The sequence below is a fragment of the Micropterus dolomieu genome, linkage group LG17 (assembly GCF_021292245.1).
Source record: "Micropterus dolomieu isolate WLL.071019.BEF.003 ecotype Adirondacks linkage group LG17, ASM2129224v1, whole genome shotgun sequence".
In the NCBI taxonomy this organism is placed as follows: Eukaryota; Metazoa; Chordata; class Actinopteri; order Centrarchiformes; family Centrarchidae; genus Micropterus; species Micropterus dolomieu.
In genome coordinates, this window is record NC_060166.1 from 31248 (window position 1) to 52146 (window position 20899).

A 20899-nucleotide genomic window follows, 5' to 3' on the forward strand; every position below is an offset into this window, starting at 1 on the left:
AAATCATTCTTCTTACCTACAAAGCTCTTAATGGTCAGGCACCATCTTATCTTAAAGAGCTCATAGTACCTTACTACCCCACCAGAGCACTGCGCTCCCAGAATGCAGGGTTACTTGTGGTTCCTAGAGTCTCCAAAAGTAGACTAGGAGCCAGAGCGTTCAGCTATCAAGCTCCTCTCCTGTGGAACCAGGTTCCAGTTTGGGTTCAGGAGGCAGACACCATCTCCACATTTAAGAGTAGGCTTAAGACTTTCCTCTTTGATAAAGCTTATAGTTAGGGCTGGCTCAGGTGAGTCCTGAACCATCCCTTAGTTATGCTGCTATAGGCCTAGACTGCCGGGGGATTTCCTATGATGCACTGAGCTCCTCTCTCCTCTACTTTCTCTCCCTCTGTATGCAACATCATCCCATTATTGCATGTTACTAACACAACTTCTCCCCTTTCTGGTAGTCTTGTGCTTTCTCGTCTCTCTCCTCTCTCCTCCTATCACTTCCTGCAGGTGTTTCTGGCTCTGGAGCTGTGGAGTCTGGATCTGTGGCTGCGGGTCACCTGCTGCCCCCGTGTTCCTGCTCGACACCCTCTGCTACAACAATTACTGTTACTAGTTCTATTGTTATTATTGTTATTATAATCATTAACATTACGATTATTATCATTAACACTACTATAAATATCTGTACCATTTTTCATTTAGTCTATAGCAACATCACCTTTACTGTCTGTACCTCTGTGTGTATATTGTGTTGGCTGCCTCCCTCCCCTCTCTCTCTCCTTCCATCCCTCTCTTTTTCTCTCTGTTCCTCTCTTGCCCTCTCTCTCTCTCTCTCTCTCTCTCTCTCTCTCTCGTCGTCTCTCTCTCTCTCTCTCTCTCTCTCTCGTCGTCTCTCTCTCGCTCTCGTTCTCTCTCTCTCTCTCTCCCTCTCTCTCCTTCACCCCAACCGGTCGAGGCAGATGGCCGCCCACCCTGAGCCATGGTTCTGCTCGAGGTTTCTGCCTCTTAAAAGGAAGTTTTTCCTTGCCTCTGTCGCCTAGTGCGGGAACTGTTGGGCTTCTGTAAATAGCATCATAGAGTACGGTCTAGACCTGCTCTTTTATGAAAAGCGCTGTGAGATAACTGTTGTTGTGATTTGGCGCTATATAAATAAAACTGAATTGAATTGAATTCCAAGATTACCCCCATAGCTAGCATAGCCTCCAAGAAAATTCAATCAAGAAAAAAATACATGTTTTTATCTTGGTACTTAATTTTCTAGTGTTTTTGTGACTAAAACTAACCCTGAACCCATACAAACAGTGTATAGCTCAAAAAACCCTTCGCTAAGCCCCGCCCCGAATCACTGGCCAATCACAGCGCAGTCTAGGTCTCGCTCTAACTGAGCTTCGACACTTTCATGGCTGCGCTCCATTGACTCGTGTGTAAAACCAAGATATAGTCAAACGCTGTTCCTGTGGCACTTGTAATATCGTAATATAATATGTAATGTAATATCGTTTTCCTCTTTCTCAATAGTCAATAATAATACAGTGGTTTACTTTTACTCTGTAATCGGTAGGCTTTAGCTTCTATCTTTATTTTTTTCATGTCAGCCTGAATACAACCTTTAAAGGCAGGGTAGGCAAGTAGCTTCTGAAACACTTTTAGTCAAATTTGTTGAAACTGTACACCAATGCATATTAAAAAGTTAGTGAAAAAGAGAGTATAACAATCAGCTGTCTGTAGTCCTCTCAGGGCTGCAGTAAACAGAGCCATTCGTTTCATTCGGACCGAATGCAATGATTGGCTGGCTGACTGTCACTCTCCCTCGCTGCCATGGCTACCAGCCCTGCTGCTACAGGAGCTGCCCACATGCGCACACCCGGTCAGCTCAGACCTGACGAGAGAAGCAGTCTTACCTTTTACTGTAACTGGTGTTTTGCCATTACTTATTTTACCAGAAGTAAGAAATACTGTATGTTTTATTTCTACTGCGCCCTCAGGTCACTTGCAGCCTTCCAACACCTTGTGCTTCTCACCAGTACGCTGATGGGACCATGCTGGCTGGCCTGGATTACAACCACCCACAGACCAGCCAGGAGAAAAGCTGATGACACAGTTCAGTTTGTTGCATTATGAGTGCTCTTATGCATTTTACTCAATACATTTATAAGTGATGAGTCAAAAAATATTAAACAGTATGAGGAATACAGATAGATGGTGCTGATTTACTGTTTAGATTGCATTTTATGTGGAAATGCTAACTACTGTATAAGAAAACAATGTCAGGTATTGCAAACTTTTCACTAAGCTGATCCTCCTTTCTGTATTATCAGGTACAGCAAGGTGCACAACAAAAAGTCCAGGAAGTGGAGCTTGTACTCATTGAAGGTGGAGAAGGGCTACAGTTACATTGCAGACCTCCAGAGTGATATCCTCCTCCTCCTCTGGTTGTCTACTACTGAGGAGCTGCCTAGAAGCAGAACCAGGAGACCTGATGATCCCCATCAACATGGGGTTCAGTCAGGTGTCCCTGCCCCAACTGTGTTGCTAGATACAGCAAAACGTACAACAAAAAGTAATATGGTTGGTTTTGAAATGTGGTAATCATGTCAGAGAGGTGACTGTGATATATTAAATCATCTCCACAGCAGCGATACGATGCTACATGCAAAGTCTGAAATGTCTTCATAATCAGTCAGGACACCTCTGGACACTCCTTGTCTGTCTTCCTGTATATACGCATTTTTAATGATGTTTAAAAAGTATCTATTTGTGATATAGGTTGTAGTTTTAGTGGTATATAATAACAATAAACAAGTGTTATACCACGTTTGGATTTCATTATTTCAGACATAAGACACAAATGTAGTTGTTTGATTGTTTATGCTGCAAGTGTAAAGAAAAGGCATTTATCATTTTCAATATTTTATTTAAAAAAGAATGAAAATATTATCTAGAACAGGGAAAAATATCTTTCTATTTTCTCTACCCTCCTGGGAATTAAACAAAAACAATGTACAGGTATTCATCCACACAGGGGAGGGAATTATTTGTTGGTGGCATTACATCTTCCACCCTGCTGGGATTTAACCTCTGTATTGTCCCAGTGGATCAGGAGAACAGTTGCATATCTTCCAGAAACAGCAACTCAGTATCACGACTCTGTGACCAAGTGCTCCACACTGCCACACTCCAAACTGTCTGTATGCTGCCTGACTGAACTGTCTGTTACTCTGTCTTGGGTCTGGAAGATCAGCCTTGAGTGGTGCATGGAAACACAGTAGTCTGGATGTTGTCCACAGTCCTCAGATTCTGGCCTGTAAAGGAATATATAGTTGTTAGAACCCCAAATTGGAAAGATCGGTGTAATTGGACAGAACATTCCTCAACATGATCAGATATTTTTACTGAACAGGGGTTTGTTGTTCTCTAACAGGACTTCTGTGTCTACATTACACACCAGGTCAATGACACAGATGAGCCGATGGCTGAAGCAGAGCTGTAGTTAGTTGTTGTAATCAGTAAACGATAATAAAAAAGTAATAACAATAGTGATGGATTACATTTATAAAGCACTTTATTTTTGACAGTCAAAGGGCTTAGGGGGAAACACCAGAGAAACTTTGAGACAAGCACACTGGGAGACAATAGACTAATATTAAAATATATATGTATATATATATATACACACCTGTTCATATGCTATTGTTGGAGTGTGAAGCTCGACGCAGGTCCTAGAAGATGTGCTCCTTGGCTTGCACCTCGTCCTCCCCGTCCTGCCTCTTTTTCCTCAGACCCCGGCAGCCCTCCCTCCTCTGCTTCGCCTCGACCCCAGGCCGGTCCTGGTCCTGTCCCGGTCTGTGCTTGGCCCTGGGTTGCAGTCCTCATCAGAGACAATAATGCTGTCACCACTGAAGCTCTAACATGCAAAACAACATACATGTTAGGAGTATAACACGGATTTCACGTTCGTGTAGTTTAACTGATGGAAAAGGGAAAAGGTGAATCAGCCTGTTTTTAGCTTTGCCCAATGTTACCACAGCTGTTAGCACAGCTACCTGTTGCTAACAGTTAGCTAGCCAACTCGTTACTGAATCAATGCCAGTCTTTTTAAACCTATCCAATATTAACATGCTAGCTTGATAGTGAGTACTAACAGCCAGGTTAGTTGTTTATTTTCATTATGATAAAGTTAGGTGTTTTCTTACCCCTGATGTGAGCCGCTGCCACTCCACTCGTCACACTGTGCTCATCCTCCTGCGCTGTCGGCAACGCGCGTTCACGTATTTTGGGGGCGTGGCTTTGGAAGGAGCCCAGAAGGGAGGGGGTGGGAGTTTCTCTGTTGGATACTTTCAAAATCCAGCAGTTTCTGGCAGGTTTCTCAAATTTACCTACCTTGCCTTTAAATGCACAATGCAACTGCAAAACTTCTTTCTGAGATTGCTTTTTCAAAAATTAGACAGGGAGTGCAGTAATAGACTGTGGCAGCACTGTGCTATAGGTCCGACAGGTTCGACAGTTTGTCGGGCTTAGCGACAGTAACTAAGGGGGACGTGGCTTGGCGAAGGGTCAATTGTATAACTGTTAATATTGAATGTATTTAGATTACTAACTACTAGCCATAGTTCAGTGTAGCTTTGGCCGTACAGTGGACTACGTCTATCTGTATGTTGGTTGCCTTATTTGATTTGTGAAGCACTTTGTTGCGTCTCTCTCTCTCTCTCTGCTCTTGAAAGGTGCTATATAAATAAAGTTACTTACTTACTTAACGCTTAACGTGAGTGTTGTATTGGATGATTGAGTTGAAGAGGAGGGTAAACATAAAGACAGTTAAACTTTTCAATTTACCAGTCTATCTGGAACCCCCCCCCCCCACTCCTTTTGCAGGGAAATATTGTAGTTAGAATATCGTACTCAGAATTACAGTTAAGAGGCTTACTTTAGAGTTACGGATTGAAACATGAGGAGTTCCATCTTTTTTAAAGACTATCATCCATTACTGTGCCATCCTAAACGCAGTGAAGACATTTTCATATCCAAAGCACCCCAGCTGGGTACAGCAAATGAAATAGGGCAAAAAAGAGAGAGATAGATGACACAGAAAGAATGTGGAGGAAGGATACAGATAATGAGGTAGAAAAGGAAGAATGAGATGTGAAGAATCAGTGCTCTGGGCAGAAAACAGCAGAGGGAGAAAGAACACAACGCAAGTAAATGGCAGGGGCAGTATGAGGGGAAAAAAAGACAAAAAACGAGAGCAGTTAGTGTTCAAAGAAAAACACGAAAACATTCCCAAAGAGAGAGAGAGGAGGAGAGACAGTCAGACAGAAAGAGAGAAACTGCAAAATCACTTTGGTCTAGTTAATTCAGCTACAAGCTCAAAATGCACTGTAAATATGAGTTTTGCTCGTATGTTGGCTATATTTGTAGCACATTTCATGGGGTAATCAGTTTGACTTCTGAACTCCTGATGAGTATCCAAATGTGATTATTGCTGACTGAGAAACTGCCAGGTAAAAATGGGCAAATGAACAAAAACAGACCGATCCTTAGACCTGCATCTCTCAGCTTCATGATGGAGGACAGTAAACAATCATTTTCAGCATCAAAGCCAGACAATTTCAACAGTAAATTCAAAGCCCTCCTCTCCTCCTCATAGAGGAGACAGAGGAGAGGAGAATCTGCATCGACTCAGCCGTGTAACCTATTTATTTAAAAGTGCATGGATCCAGCACAGCCCTGTGTCCCAGTGCTGGATAATGGTTTTAAAGAACAAGAATTCCAGCAATAGTTTTTGATGTTGCTTTAAACCAGAGCTAGCGGTGACATTTCTACTGTTTTTAGGTCACAAAGGGACTCTTGCAAATAAGGGTTAGAAACTTAAGGAATTTACATTAGATCGTGACAATTAGACACAAAAACATAGGACACAAATTTAACTCAACTATAAGAGTGAAAACTCGTTTCTGATGCTGATTTAAAAATGGGAAACTAAAATGACTTGTTGTAAATTCCTTAACTTTCTAACCCTTATTTGCAAGAGTCCCTTTGTGACCTAGACAACAGGAGAAATGTCACATTACATCGTGTCTGACAACATTATGGAAAACATCCCTACAGAGAAGGACCTTTTCTAAAGAGTAATTAAGAGTCATTTTTGTGTAACCAGAAACAGTCACTATATATCTGTACAAAGGTTAATGTCCAGACATTTCACTAAAAACCATGACCATGAACTTCATTGGGCCACCGGAAAAACAAGTCAAGGTGATTCCCCAAAGTCACTGGGATTCACCTTCTTGAGAAAATTAATGTCAATAAAAGATTTCATGGTGATCCATCCAGTACTTCTTAATAAACAGTATTTCTATCTGGACCAAGATGGTGGACATCTGATTGTGCGAGTTCTATTTCAAAGGTCAACACACACACATCCCCTCCCAGTACTTATTCCATCCATGTGAGAAGATTTGGATCTGCCAGTAACAGCAAGAATAAACATATACATTTTCTCTCTTTTGCTTACACACATTTGTACACAAGGCACTTTAAATATAAACAGAATGGTCACTGAAGATCAAGCACTAAAAAGATAAAACCTTATTTCCCAGAGGCCTCATTTGATTTTATACCTAAGCCATTAACTGAGCTAAAACTGAAAAGAAAACTGAAAACTGAAGGACAAGAAACTTTATTTTGGTAATATCCTAAGCACTGAGTTCATGCTGGAATAGGAATTTCATCAGTCCCCTCTGAGAGCTAAACAGCGTGGTTCATTCGGCTGTGGGAGAAGTGATAGCGGAGGAGACCATTATTTGAAGCTGGTGAACAGAACCTGGCTCAAATTGATTTGTGTTCGTTTCCATAATATGAGTCATGCAAAGTTGAATTCCACTGCCTACGCCATCTGAATGTGACTCACGCTCACTCAAATAAGCATTCCCCATGCAGTTTATGCAGCTCAAGCCAAAGGCAGAAATGTAGACAGAATAGATGGATGGAAAAGATGTTCAATCCCTTTAACAAGAGGTCATACAAAGTATACATCTTAATGCCATTTAGCAACATACTTAGTATTAAAACCTTAGTTTTCATTAGCCAACAGAAACAAACTACTAATCCAAATCTGTGACGGCATATTAGGTCCATTGTAGATAAAAGTTTTTACATTACTGAGCCGGGGGAGGGAGGTACTATTCCAAGCAAAAAAGTTGTACTTTAAGAGAAAAAACGTTTAGTTTCCTGTTTTATTTTGAAAGTGTCCTGTGCATCTTGTGTCATGTTTTGCTTTCCTTGTTGATTGCCCAATGTGTTTCACCTGTGTGTAATCACCCTGCAAGCTTGTGTTTATGTATATATAGTCCATGTGCTTCTCTGATCCTTTGTCGGTCAGTCTGTCTTTGTTTTGTGTCTAGCATCTCTGCTCGTTACCCTCGTCTGAGTGTTTGTTTGTCCTGTATTTTGGTATCTTGGTTCTTGCCTGCCTACCCTGGATTTATTGATTTTCTTTTGTTTGTGGACTTTGGAATGACGGCCTGTGCGCCTTAAGATTTATTCAAATTCTGTTTGGACATTACCTGGCACATCAGCGTGAGCTAGTACCTTGTTGTGTTCCTACTAATAAATTAAGAAAACTGAAACTTCTGCCTGGGTCCAAATCCCTGTTGTTCCCTTGCCTGCACTCGACACTTGTGACAGTAAGGACTGACCAAAATGGACCTTGACATTGTTTCTCATAAACTTTTGTATTTGATTTGCTACCTGATTGAGCTCAAGGCAATATGGAGGAAGGCCACCACCGTCAGTCACAGAGAGGCAAGTTATTTCGCTGGCTCCAAAAAAAGAATCTCCAAAGCCTTGGCTGAGGATCAATAGCAGACTGGGTCACCAGTTTCATCTACACAACTGCTCTTCAGCCTGCCAGAAACCAGCCAGCTAGCCTGTAACATGCTAGCCTGATACCCAGCCTGCTGGGTATGATGCATGATGCATGAGTTTACCCAAGAAACTCTCTGGCTGCATGTACCTAATCCTTGTCTCATCAATTCATCTGTCATATGCCGTCAAGACGTATGGAAGTGGGCCTGGTTTCATCTAAAGTAGGTTGGAAAAATTATCAATAGGTCATTAGGCAGAACTTGTAAATGTTAATGAACCTAGTCACTGAAGGAAAAGTGAGGTTCTAACTGCAGACCTGCCTTGATCAGAGGATTGACAGATTTCATTTTCATTTTGACACCAAAAGAGCATGGTGACATGTAAATGTAAATTTAATGGATTTGAATATTGTCCGCTGTACAGCAGGTTAAGTCTTTGAAAATTAAATGCCATTTTCATTTTCTTTTTCAAAGTGCTAGAAAAGTGCTTTTTCATTTTGACATAAATATTGTTTGCATTAATGAAAAATCAGCTTACATTGTTTAAATAGCACTTTTATTTTGAAATTTTAATTAACATGTATGGTTTGTTCTTTGATTATTTCGTTTCAAAACCATATCGGGAAAATCAAAAAAACAACTTGTTTTTTGGTTTTTCTGTTTTAAAACCAAAACAGATACCGTAAAACTTCAGTCCCAAATTGTCGCTTGTCCCCTTCACTGGCCTGGTGTGGGAACAGATTTTGACAAATAAACGCAGGTCTTGATTAAACCTGGTCTGCTTTTTATAGAAGTTCTTTGGATGTATCAAACCTCTTAAACCCCGCGGGGTTGCCTGCTTTACCTGCTTCTAAGCTGCTTGAATTGTAAACGTATGATCAATATGTCAGTATGAACATGCTACACATCCTTAGATCGGTTAAATTCTCCACAATTCAATAGTTGTGATCATTTAACAGAAACAACGAGTCAAAGTCTAATTCCTATAGATTTACCGGAGTAACCGGCATGGTAAAAGAGAAAAAAGTGCCGACTCCTTTTACCTTTGAAGCGCACGATAATTCTGAACGTGCCCCTTCCTTGATTATTTATATTCCTTTAGTCTGTAAGGGTCCATTTGATATTATTTGATATTTTTCATACAATATTCATACTGTTAAAATGAAATAAATAAACTGTTTTCATAGTAGTTTCAGTTTTGTGCAAAATTAATTAAAGGCCTGTCCCATATGGACGGCTGTCCCAAATATAGGCAGGGTCAATTCAGTGATTTTAGCAAACAAAAGCCCGGGCTATTAATTGAAGTATTACGGTAAACAGAAAACAAAACAAAAAAACCCATCTGTTTTTGTTTTTCTGTTTTAAAACCAAAACAGAAAAACAAAGCAGCTGAATTTGTTCTATCCGGTGTTGTGTCCGTACTGGTTTTCAAACTAACTGGCTGCTGTACGTGCGCCTGTTTGCAACAGCTGTGCTCTGCATCGGGCTTCATCCAACCAGAGGGAATGATCAGCGACCTCCTCTCCCTCGCCCTGTACACTCCAGCGCCCCGCTCACTAACCGGTAGACCTACTGTGGGCTGTGTTGCCGGCGGAACCGGCGCGCTGGATGGTCGGGGGTCGTAGCCTAATCCATGCGTTACTGCAGCTGGAGGTTCTCCACAGCGCCGCGCAACTTTCTAAATTCTACCATCTCACAAAGAAAATAAAGCTCAGGTCGAAACAGTGTAGAGAGGCTGAACGAAAATTACCCGAACATTTTAATCCTATTATATATTTAATCCACTATTGGATGTACTGACAACTATCACTGAATTAATTTGATACTGAAGAAATCTTAAAAAACAGAGTATTCTCTGTCAGTGTCTGAGGCGTTCCTGTTCCTGTCCCAGTTGATAGTGAGTTACAAACTGAACGTTGAGCCTCCTGTTTTTCTAACTAAAAACCCACCTATGTTGATGTTCAAGCTCATCTTAATTACATTTAATCAGGCACCGCCAAGTGTATCTACTGCGGGTTTATCAAGTGTAACACACAAAGCTACACTAATTGGACACATTAAATATCAAAATCAATATTTTTGTTTTAGTTTTAAAACAGAAAAACAAACTGATTTTGATTATTTGTTTACTGTTTATCTGTCTTGGTTTAAAAGGGAAAAGCCAAAAAACAACTTTTTTATTTTATTTTTCTGATTCGGTTTTGAAACCGAAATAATCAAAGAACAGTATACACGGATTCTTTTCCATTTTCATTTTAATATGGTCATTGAATGCCAATGCAAGTATGGGAAAATGAAAATGCATGTTTGATTATTTAATTTTAATTTTTACTAAAATAAAACACAAATATGTTAAAATTATGTTATCATGGAATTACATTTTAATTTTCAGATTTACATTATCATTTTAATGTAGTCCCCTATAAGCTTATTTAATGTACAATTGAGTCATGGACAATGAGTGGAGTTCATACTGTACACAGTGGCTGATATATACTGTACATATGGAAGTTGTCAACAGGGATTGCCTTCAACTGCTAAAGATTCATGAAGTATGAGAGTTATCAATATGAAAAGCCCTCCCACCCATCTACAAAGAATTAAACATGATTTAGCATAGCAATCACCTTGGTCAGCCTGAAGGAGTAAATGTGCGAAGTATCCCACAATTATGTAAAGGTCAGATACTGCACAAGTGTGCACATCCTGATATATGAACAGTATATGTAGCTTCAACAACAACATAAGGATAGCAGTAACTCTGGAAACTGGAAGTAATCTTGTTGAGAATCTTAGTTTACAATGTAAGACTAGGCATGTCCTTTTGTGATGGATGTGATAAAACATTTCAATGGAGAGACAACACACACGCACACACTCACATATATAGACACACTCACCCCCAGCTTGCGGCTGCGCATGCGTACGTAGCCCTGCTTGACGATGTCGTTGAAGTTGGAGGCCATCTTCGGAGAGGGGGTGACCTGCTGGCCGTTACTGAGGAGACCATCCAGATGTTTCTTCCCTCCCTAAACTAGTTCCTCGCTTTCCCCTCCTACCTTTCCAAAGCTCCCAGATTGTTTGTCTTGTGTGGTTTCCTCTCTTTCACTTTCAGTCCTGTCCGTCTCTTTCAGGACTTTGTGTACGTTCCCTTTTCTCCTCCTTCTGCTTCCTTTTGCTCTCCTCTGTTGGATTCTTTCCCCTCCTTGTTTGCCTCTTGCCCCTCTTGTATTGTTCCTTTACTCACGTCTTTTCATTCAGTCTTCACCAGATGGGTCTTCCCTCAATTCGCTCTTTGGCATCTCTAAGAAATGGACAAAAAACAGGTAGAGAAAAGAGAGAGTAGAGAGTGAGAAATATATATATATATTATTCATTGGAGAGTGAGGAGCACAACATTATCGTCCATTATTCATGCTGGTAGCACACACCATTAGTGAGGGCAGGTCTGCAGGAAGGCTGCTTATGACATGAAAGTGTGCTGTAACGTACAGTATGCTGTATGTCTCGTTATATTTTGCCTTTGTTTGAGTCAGTGTGTGTTTGAATTTGAGTAAATGAGCACACATGTGAGCTTGTGTATGCGTGTATGTGTAGTGCCATGACATACAGCTGTAATGCTTATCAAAGGATGACGGGAGGGAGAATCTATTAGGAGGTACTGTACCCAGGAAATAAAAGGTATGAGGTTTAGTCTGCTCACCCATCATGCCATACTGTTTATTCCCTGCTTACATCTAGATAAATCTCCATTTCAAATACCTGATCTCTTTATCCTTTCAGCACTTTCAGTGTGTTGCATTGCTGCTGGGGATATGTATCCTTAGTGCAAACATGGTTCCAGTGTCCTTAGTTGTCCTCATTTGTCCTCATTCGTTACAGCTGCACTCAACCATTTATTTAACTGTTTTTAACCGTTAACAATCAAATCACCATGTCTAATACTATACATGTACTTATGTAGTACCTTTCTAGTGTTCCAACCACTCAAAGTGCTTTACTCTACATGTCACATTCACACACATTCATACACTGATGGCAGAGGCTACCATGCAACGAGCTAACTGCTCATCAGAAAGGAGCTAATCATTCACACACACTCATTCACCGACGGCACAGCCATCGGGGCCAATTTGGGGTTCTGTATCTTTCCCAAGAACACACCTCAACATGCAGACTGGAGGAGTCGGGGAGCTGATCTTCCAATTAACGGGCAACCCGCTCCCCTAAGCCGCAGCCGCCCTACGACAATGTGCTTGACCTAGTGCTGGAGTAAGCTATTTGTGAAGTACAGCAGAAACACACACAAAGACCCACATTACTCCTCCAGGGAGCGAGGACACTTGCCGTCTTCACTGACTCACTTGCGGTAATGAAACGGATATACAAGTGGAGATGTGACTTATATGACCAATCATTGTATATGCAATCTAATGTGCATGTGTGTAGGAGTGTGTGTTTGCCATCGGGATAGGAGCAGTGGGGCAGACATTTCCCATAGGGCTCAGTGGTAAATCTCCCTGACAACAGTGGAACAGAGACATTAAACTTTAACAAGGGGATCATTAATACAGCACACACAGGCGCACGCACACACACACACATACATACACACAGACTGGCAAACAAGGAGACAGGGAGAGGCTCATCATTATAGCAATGTTGGTTTAGTTGAGTGCCTCAGGCAAAAAAGACTATTAAACATTAAACATACAAATCAGACTAAAAAGAGCACACAAATATGCACCCACAGATGTCACTGACTAGAACATACACACGCAGATGCAGAATATGTAAATACAACAACAACCTTTTGTCACCCTCTAAATGGAGGCAGAGTACCTAGGGCTAATATGACAAATCTGTGTTCAATTGACCCACCTTAAATATTGTGTTCAGGATGCACTGTTTTTAAGGTGTGCTATTCATGAATTAGTCATTACCACAATCAATTGTGGACATTTAGAGTGTTCACCATAAATAATTAAGCACATTGAAAGATAGACTAGAAGCCTCTGGTAGGCCTTTATCTTTATTTTAGTACTGCCAGGTACAAGGGATGAAGGATTTGGATAAATATCAAATTAAGAAATAACAGCGATTTTTCTGACCAATATTGCAATTGTAATTTAAATCTGTTATCTTTATTCAATATTAACATGTTAACAATGGATCAAATGACTATGTTATGTGAAAGGGGTCGCTCATAGTGACAAACCCAAAGACAATTTCCATCCAACTTTGCTGTTCCTCTCTCTGTCTTTAAGCTCATTTTTGGGGGTTTTACAACTTGCAACTGTTCAGTTTCAACACTCCTATAAACCTTGTTTCGAGCAGCAGGCAGGAGTTTTCAGTGAAAAGGGTCTAAATACCCACTCTACCTGCTCAGCAGAAAAAAGCAGACAGACTTGGTTAGAGAGTATCCGGTGAACACAGTGGAGCATTTTGCAGCTGAAGAGCCAGATATTTCCCCCAGGAGCTGGTGGAGACCAAATATCGAGCTATCAAATATGTTAATGTTTTGTTTACGGCTTTGTGTTTTACTGTGAATGCTTTTAATTTATGCAGATGTAAATAGCAGCAAACCTAAAAACCTATGTGGTGGTTTGTACCAATAATTACTAACTTACCTTTGTTTATACATGAAAGAAATCTGACAGTATGCAATTGCTTCTTTAGGTCCTAAGTCAGTTGCAGCAACTTCTAAGTAAACTCAGCCAGTCCTTTGATGAAATTGAAAAAAATCTCATTGATTATACTCAACAACACTGTCATAATTGTCCCCTGGGTAAATGTTTTGATAACCATATGTGAAACATATGAGCCAGTGGGTGTGCCAGAACCTTCTACAAGTGAAAACATTAAAAAGTGAAATAACTGTTTTTGGCCCCAAACAAGAAAGATCAAAGTCAGTGCTTGCCTTGAATCCATGACACTAAAATCAAATCAAACCAAAAATCTTGGTGTAGTTATGGACCCTGACCTAAATTTCAATAGCCAAATAAAGGGTGTTTCTAGATTAACAGGTTACAGAAAAACTGTTGGTAGTGACTATTGTGACAGTGTCTTCACATGTCTTAGTACAAAATCAATCATACAGCTGCAGCTCGTCCAGAATGCTGCTTTCACCCATATTCTTGGTCTTTATAATTTTTAGCTATATAATAATAAACAAGGTTTCGTGTCATTTCCCATGCCACATGTGTTTTCCTGACCTAATAAGAGTCTTCGGGTGGCAACAAATGTCAGAGAATGTGACAGAAACAATGGTGGTAAAGCCTTGGTGCAAAATCTGCCAGTTTATTAACACAGCAACAGGAAGGAACAGGAAGAGTGTGCTGTTCTTTCATACTAAACAGAACTAAAGCTTTATGGTGGAGCATGAGAAAATGTGACATACCTCACATGGATGCCTGCCTTTAAACCATTTGAGATTTTGAGTTTATGAAACTAGACCAATGCATTTCAAATATTTTAAGTATTTCAGGTTATGTGTCCCATACAGAACTCAATGATCCACTGACTGCTGTCATAACTCAGGTTTGATGATATGCTATTAAGTCCACTGAAATGAAACCAATGAGCTTCAGTACTGGCATAAAAGAGCCATAATGACTAAGCTTGAATAAGCACCATCATGACTAGAAGGAAACAAAATAATGCAAACTCCTCTTCTTTCATTCCATATGACCACATCAACATCATATATATACACAGCATCTCACAAAGGTGAGTAAACCCCTCATGTGACAACACTGAACTACAGCAGTGAGTGTGCAGCTTGTATAACAGTGTAAATCTGTCCCCTCAAAACACCACATCACACAGCCATTAATGTCTAAACCGCTAGCAACAAAACACCCCTAAGTGAAAATGTCCTAATTGGGCCCAAAGTGTCAATATTTTGTGTGGCCACCATTATTTTCCAGCGCTGCCTTAACCCTCTTGGACCTGGAGTTCACCAGAGCTTCACAGGTTGCCACTGGAGTCCTCTTCCACTCCTCCATGACGACATCACGGAGCTGGTGGATGTTAGAGATCTTGTGCTCCTCCACCTTCTGTTTGAGGATTCCCCACAGATGCTCAATAGGGTTCAGGTCTGGAGACATGCTTGGCCAGTCCATCACCTTCACCCTCAGCTTCTTTAGCAAGGCAGTGGTCGTCTTGGAGGTGTGTTTGGGGTCGTTATCATGTTGGAATGCTGCCCTGTGGCCCAGTCTCCGAAGGGAAGGGGATCATGCTCTGCTTCAGGTTTCACAGTACATGTTGGCATTCATGGTTCCCTCAGTGAACTGTAGCTCCCCAGTGCCGGCAGGACTCATGGAGTCCCAGACCAGGACACTCCCACCAGCATGCTTGACTCACCTGGTTGCTGTCACACACGCTTGACACCATCTGAACCAAATAAGTTTATCTTGGTCTCATCAGACCACAGGACATGGTTCCTGTAATATGTGTCCTTAGTCTACTTGTCTTCAGCAAACTGGTCTTTAGAAGAGGCTTCCTTCTGGGACGACAGCCGTGCAGACCAGTTTGATGCAGTGTGCGGCGTATGGTCTGAGCACTGACAGGCTGACTCCCCACCCCTTCAACCTCTGCAGCAATGCTGGCAGCACTCATACGTCTATTTCCCAAAGACAATCTCTGGATATGACGGTGAGCACGTGCACTCTACTTCTTTGGTCGACCATGGCGAGGCCTGTTCTGAGTGGAACCTGTCCTGTTGGACCGCTGTATGGTCTTGGCCACCGTGCTGCAGCTCAGTTTCAGGGTCTTGGCAATCTTCTTATAGTGTAGGCCATCTTTATGTAGAGCAGCAATTATTTTCTTCAGATACTCAAGAGAGTTCTTTCCCATGAGGTACCATGTTTAACTTCCAACGACCACTATGAGGGAGTGTGAGAGCGATAACATCAAATTTAACACACCTGCTCCCCATTCACACCTTAGACCTTGTAACACTAATGAGTCACATGACACCGGGGAGGGAAAATGGCTAAGCCAAAGAGGGTTAAGGCAGCGCTGGAAAATAACGGTGGCCACACAAAATATTGACACTTTGGGCCCAATTAGGACATTTTCACTTAGGGGTGTTCTCACTTTTGTTGCCAGTGGTTTAGACATTAATGTCTGTGTGATGTGTTATTTTGAGGGGACAGCAAATTTACACTGTTATATAAACTGTACACTCACTACTTTACATTGGAGCAAAGTGTCATTTCTTCAGTGTTGTCACATGACAAGATATAATCAAATATTTACTAAAATGTGAGGGGTGTACTCACTTTTGTGAGATACTGTACATATATTCTTTGTTCATTGTTAATTATCCACCCAATATTAATATTGCTTTCCACAGAGTTCTGGGTACATTCAATTTAACTGGACCAAAACTATACAACAAAATTCGGCTGAATATCCCATACATCCTGTACATGTACAGTCTATCCTCTGTCCAGTACATTGTCCTTTGTGAATCCTGTGATCTTGTGAATTGTTTGCTTTACAACAGGGAGTATAGCAGTGCCTAAATTATTGTTCCTTTGTATATTTTTCCTAATTCTTAGTTGTAATTATTTTCCTTTACTGCACACTAGCCCGCTTAGCACAATCTCAAGACTATGCACAATTCATTGCTCATTTTGTGAAAATGAGATTTCAGTTGGATTGATTTTTAAAATTTTAATATACTGTGGACCTCCATACACAACTGTTCCCCTTGGAGCAGAAATGAATGCTGTAAACTAAATGAGCATTTGCGTGTGTGTCACATCATAGAAATGAGAGGGCAACACAACATTTGCCTCAGGATACTGTCACAAGAAGAAGGAGATGAAGACGAAGAAGAAGAAGAAGAAGAAGAAGAAGAAGAAGCGGCCGCGGCACAAGAAATAACTGGCCACAACATTCTTTGACACATCTCTCCTTGTCCATTGTTTGGTCAGAAATAATACAAGACCATAAACTGAGACAGAGAAAAAATTTATTAAAAAAACAACAAAACAAACTGCAATGGCTGAGTATGTGTTTTAACCTGTCTTTAATTACTTTGAAATGGGTTTGGATTGCACTCAGACTCAACGGGTCAGTCATTCACCTGCTCAAATAGTGATCAGTTATTGAACACACACACACTTGTCAAAGCAAGATGTAAATCGTAACGAGGATATCGATTCACTGATGCACCCTCATTGATCCCGTTTCGCCTCTTCTTGTGTGTGTTTGTGTGTGATGACACAGAATCAATGGAGTGTTCACAGTCTATTTTCTGACAAGCCAGCAGCCCTCACAACAACACACACCCAGCTACATATCAAAGTCTTCTTACCCACAATGGCAAATGTTAAACATCTATATATTAGGGGCGTAAGGGTTCACAAAATTCATACTTTGGTTAGACACAACAGAGTCGAGTACATTTTTGATACAGAAAAAAGTGCCAGAGAGAGATTTCCTTCATTTTTAACAACATAAAATATGATCTTTTTTGACTAACAAAAACAAAAACAGCTCCTTTATGAAAAAAAATTTTGTAAACAATTCTGTTTTATATGTATGTATAGTGTTTCTAATTTTGTTTCTCCAGAAACATGAGCATGTCCACATTTTCCGGAGACAACACAGATCTGCTTGATGTGACAACGTCACCTGCAGCGGAAAATACTCTCTCGCCAGGGACAGAGGTTCTAGGCACAGCCACCTTCTCCTCGACCATTTTGGCTACAGACTTGGTGCCTGGCTCCTGGGTCATGAACAGTTAGTCAAGGAATTAAGTCATGGCCAACTTCTTTTCTCGTGGAGGTGATGTGGAGGGATCCAAGTCTTAGGTCTGCACCCCTGTGAGTCTCTCTTCCCCCCTCCTTGTGTGTGTATGTGTGTCTCTCTGATTGCAGGAGTGGAGCCAGGTGCACAAGAGTCAACCCTAGCTGCTCTTCATCATCTCATCTAGCCCGCTCATATATACCCTGTCATCCCTGCAACTCATCGCCAGATTGTAGTCTAAAACTGTTCTGTCAGTCTCCTTTCTAGCCCCCGTACTTTGTGACCCCCATGTTACTGAACCTTGCCTAACGCTGTTGTTTTTGTGTACAGACTCCCTGCTGGAAACTGCCACCCGTCTTTGCTCCACTCCTGCTCTGTCTGGATTCTGGATTCCCCCCACCCAACTGGATTTCCCCTCACTGGACCTGCCCTGGACAATCCCTTGGGACCCCTGCACCTTTAAGTATTTGTCATTAAAGTTACTCCTTACTGTTGAGAATTATTGTGAGCCAGCTGTCAGGTGTGAAGAAGTTTCGGAGACTGATGAAGACTTAACATAGCATGGTTTATTGAGCCCGGCCGAGGAGATACAGTGCCAGCATACAACATGTGAACACGTCAAATGCCAACACCAAATCTGAAGGAGAACATCTTGTGGTCCCTTTTATATTTCTGTCTTCCCCCTAGTTCCTGTAGGTTTCTCTACTAGGTCACCTTCACCTAGAACACCTAATCTATCTGATGTTTAGATTCCAATGCTTTGTCATATTGGAATCTCTCACTATCCAAGAGTTGTACTCTAATCTGTTCTTGTAAACATTCTTGTATGGCTCAACCTTGTAAGATTCCCAGAGAACACTGATATCTCCTAGCCTGACGTCTGAGCTACTGTCTCTAGCTAATCAGTCTATTGTTACGTGTGAGAAATACCTAAAGCTATAATGTCAAACACTTATGGGGTCAGCTAAATTACTCTAAGCTAGACCTGTCTTACCTTTCCCTGTTACATCAATTAAGACACTTAAATATTCTCAACACTTACCTCTCCTGCCTCCGTGTGCTAAGTCTTGCATCTGAGTCCTACTGACCAACCCTAACACTTTTGTTGTTGGCAACTGGCTATCTATTCTCTGCGGAGTGGAGCGGAAAGCCGCATCTGAGATGCTTCTAAGACGCGCTGCAGCCGCGTCTGATGGATGCATTGACTAGAATGGCTGGCTGCGATTAGCTCCGGCAACCATGGTGCAGCCGTAACGAGACGCAGGCGGATTCAGTGGACTTTGCGGGTTAGTCCTGAAGAAATATAAAAGAATATAATATATTTGTAGTCACATTATTTGATTGAAAAAATCTTACAATAGTAAAATTAAATGAACGTTTGCAATTAATTAATCAAAATATAGACGGGTTTCTGTGCAACGTCATCACAGAGATGCGCACACAACTAGGGGGCAGAAAGCAACACTATCTTTCCGGCATATCAGTTTATACAGCATATCTAGCAGCAGTGTAGGGCAAATAACTCAGAAATTATAATAAATTACTTTTTACTTATTACTCATTTAAAAAGTAATATTACTTTACTTATTACTGGGTATTAAAAGTAAATAGTCATGTTACTCGTTCCGTTACAATGACTTTCAACCACCGCACCCCATCCTTAAAAGTGACAGAAAACCTGTTCAGCAGAGCATTTTAGAAATGAATCCACTTTACTGGAACAATAATTAACCTGAGGAGTCAACAACCAGCCGAACTGAAAACACTGCAGCCTCTCAGACCAGAGGATGCTGTTTCATATAGGCTATGGATATACGCTAATTAAAAATGAAAAAATTCAAAGCAGGTCCAGACATTTTAACTAATCGCATATTCATAACAGCATCAAGGAGTATAATTTTTACAATACATAACGTTTCTTAACGCCACTGGCTGAAATATAAATAACCGCAGTAATTACTTTTGAACTAACGTTACACAGGCACAGGCCGAGGAGGTGGAGTTGCAGCTATCTTCGACTCTAGCCTACTAATCAGCTCTAAACCTAAACTAAATTATAACTCATTTGAAAGCCTTGTTCTTAGTCTTTCGCACCCAAGTCGGAAATCACTGCAACCAATTCTCTTCGTTATAGTGTACCAAGCACCTGGTCCGTACTCTGAATTCTTATCTGAATTTGCAGAGTTTTTGTCAACTTTAGTCTTTAATACGGACAAAGTTATTATTGTAGGGGATTTTAATATTCAGGTGGACGTTGAGAATGACAGCTTTAGTACTGCGTTTATCTCTCTGTTAGATTCCATTGGCTTCTCTCAGAGTGTTCATGAACCGACTCACTGTTTTAACCACACCCTCGACCTTGTTTTGGTGTATGGTATTGAAATTGAACATTTAATAGTGTTTCCACAGAATCCCTCTTTGTCCGACCACTGTTTGATAACTTTTGAGTTTGTATTGCTGAACTACACGCCATTGGGCAAACATTTCTATACAAGATGTCTGTCTGATAGTGCTGTAGCTAAATTTAAGGATGCGATTCCATCAGCTCTAAATACATTATCTAGTCACAAAGTAACGGAGGACTCCTATACTAATTTCAGTCCCTCCCAAATCGATCATCTTGTTGATAGTGCTGCAGGCTCGCTGCGAATGACACTCGACTCTGTAGCCCCAAGAAAATTCACCAAGACCTGCCCTTAACTGGCACCAACTTATCTCTAAACTCAGGAACCTTAGAAACAGCTGTAGAACCAGATATATGTTTAGACAGCTTTTCTTCCCTCAATCTTTACCAACTAACTTCAATAATTTCTTCATCTAAACCATCAACCTGCCTCTTAGACCCCATCCCGACTAGGTTGCTTAAAGAAGTTTTACCCTTAGTCAGCACTTCTATACTAGATATGATCAATCTATCTTTATCAACAGGCTATGTACCACAGTACTTTAAAGTAGCTGTAATTAAACGTCTTCTGAAAAAGCCCAAACTTGATATGGATGTTTTAACCAACTATAGACCTATATCTAACCTTCCATTTCTCTCTAAGATCCTGGAGAAAGCAGTTGCTAAACAGCTGTGTGACTTTCTACAGAGCAATAGTTTATTTGAGGATTTTCAGTCAGGATTTAGAGCTCATCATAGCACAGAGACAGCACTGGTGAAAATTACTAACAACCTCCTTATTGCATCAGACAAAGGACTTGTCTCTGTACTGGTTTTATTAGATCTTAGTGCTGCATTTGATACCATTGACCATCAGATCCTATTGCAGAGACTGGAAT

The 20899-nt window shown here is 40.9% G+C and overlaps 1 protein-coding gene across 1 annotated transcript in view; it reads right to left on the reverse strand.

Moving 5' to 3' along the window:
- Nucleotides 1-20899, reverse strand: part of dok4 (docking protein 4) — a 59701-nt gene that overhangs the window by 13235 nt on the left and 25567 nt on the right. The window contains exons 2-3 of the mRNA XM_046074016.1: nt 10756-11159; nt 3775-3897 (exon numbers count right to left, since the gene is read on the reverse strand). Coding sequence (XP_045929972.1) covers nt 3775-3897; nt 10756-10821 — 189 coding nt within the window. The 5' untranslated portion in view covers nt 10822-11159. The remainder of the gene's footprint in view (nt 1-3774; nt 3898-10755; nt 11160-20899) is intronic.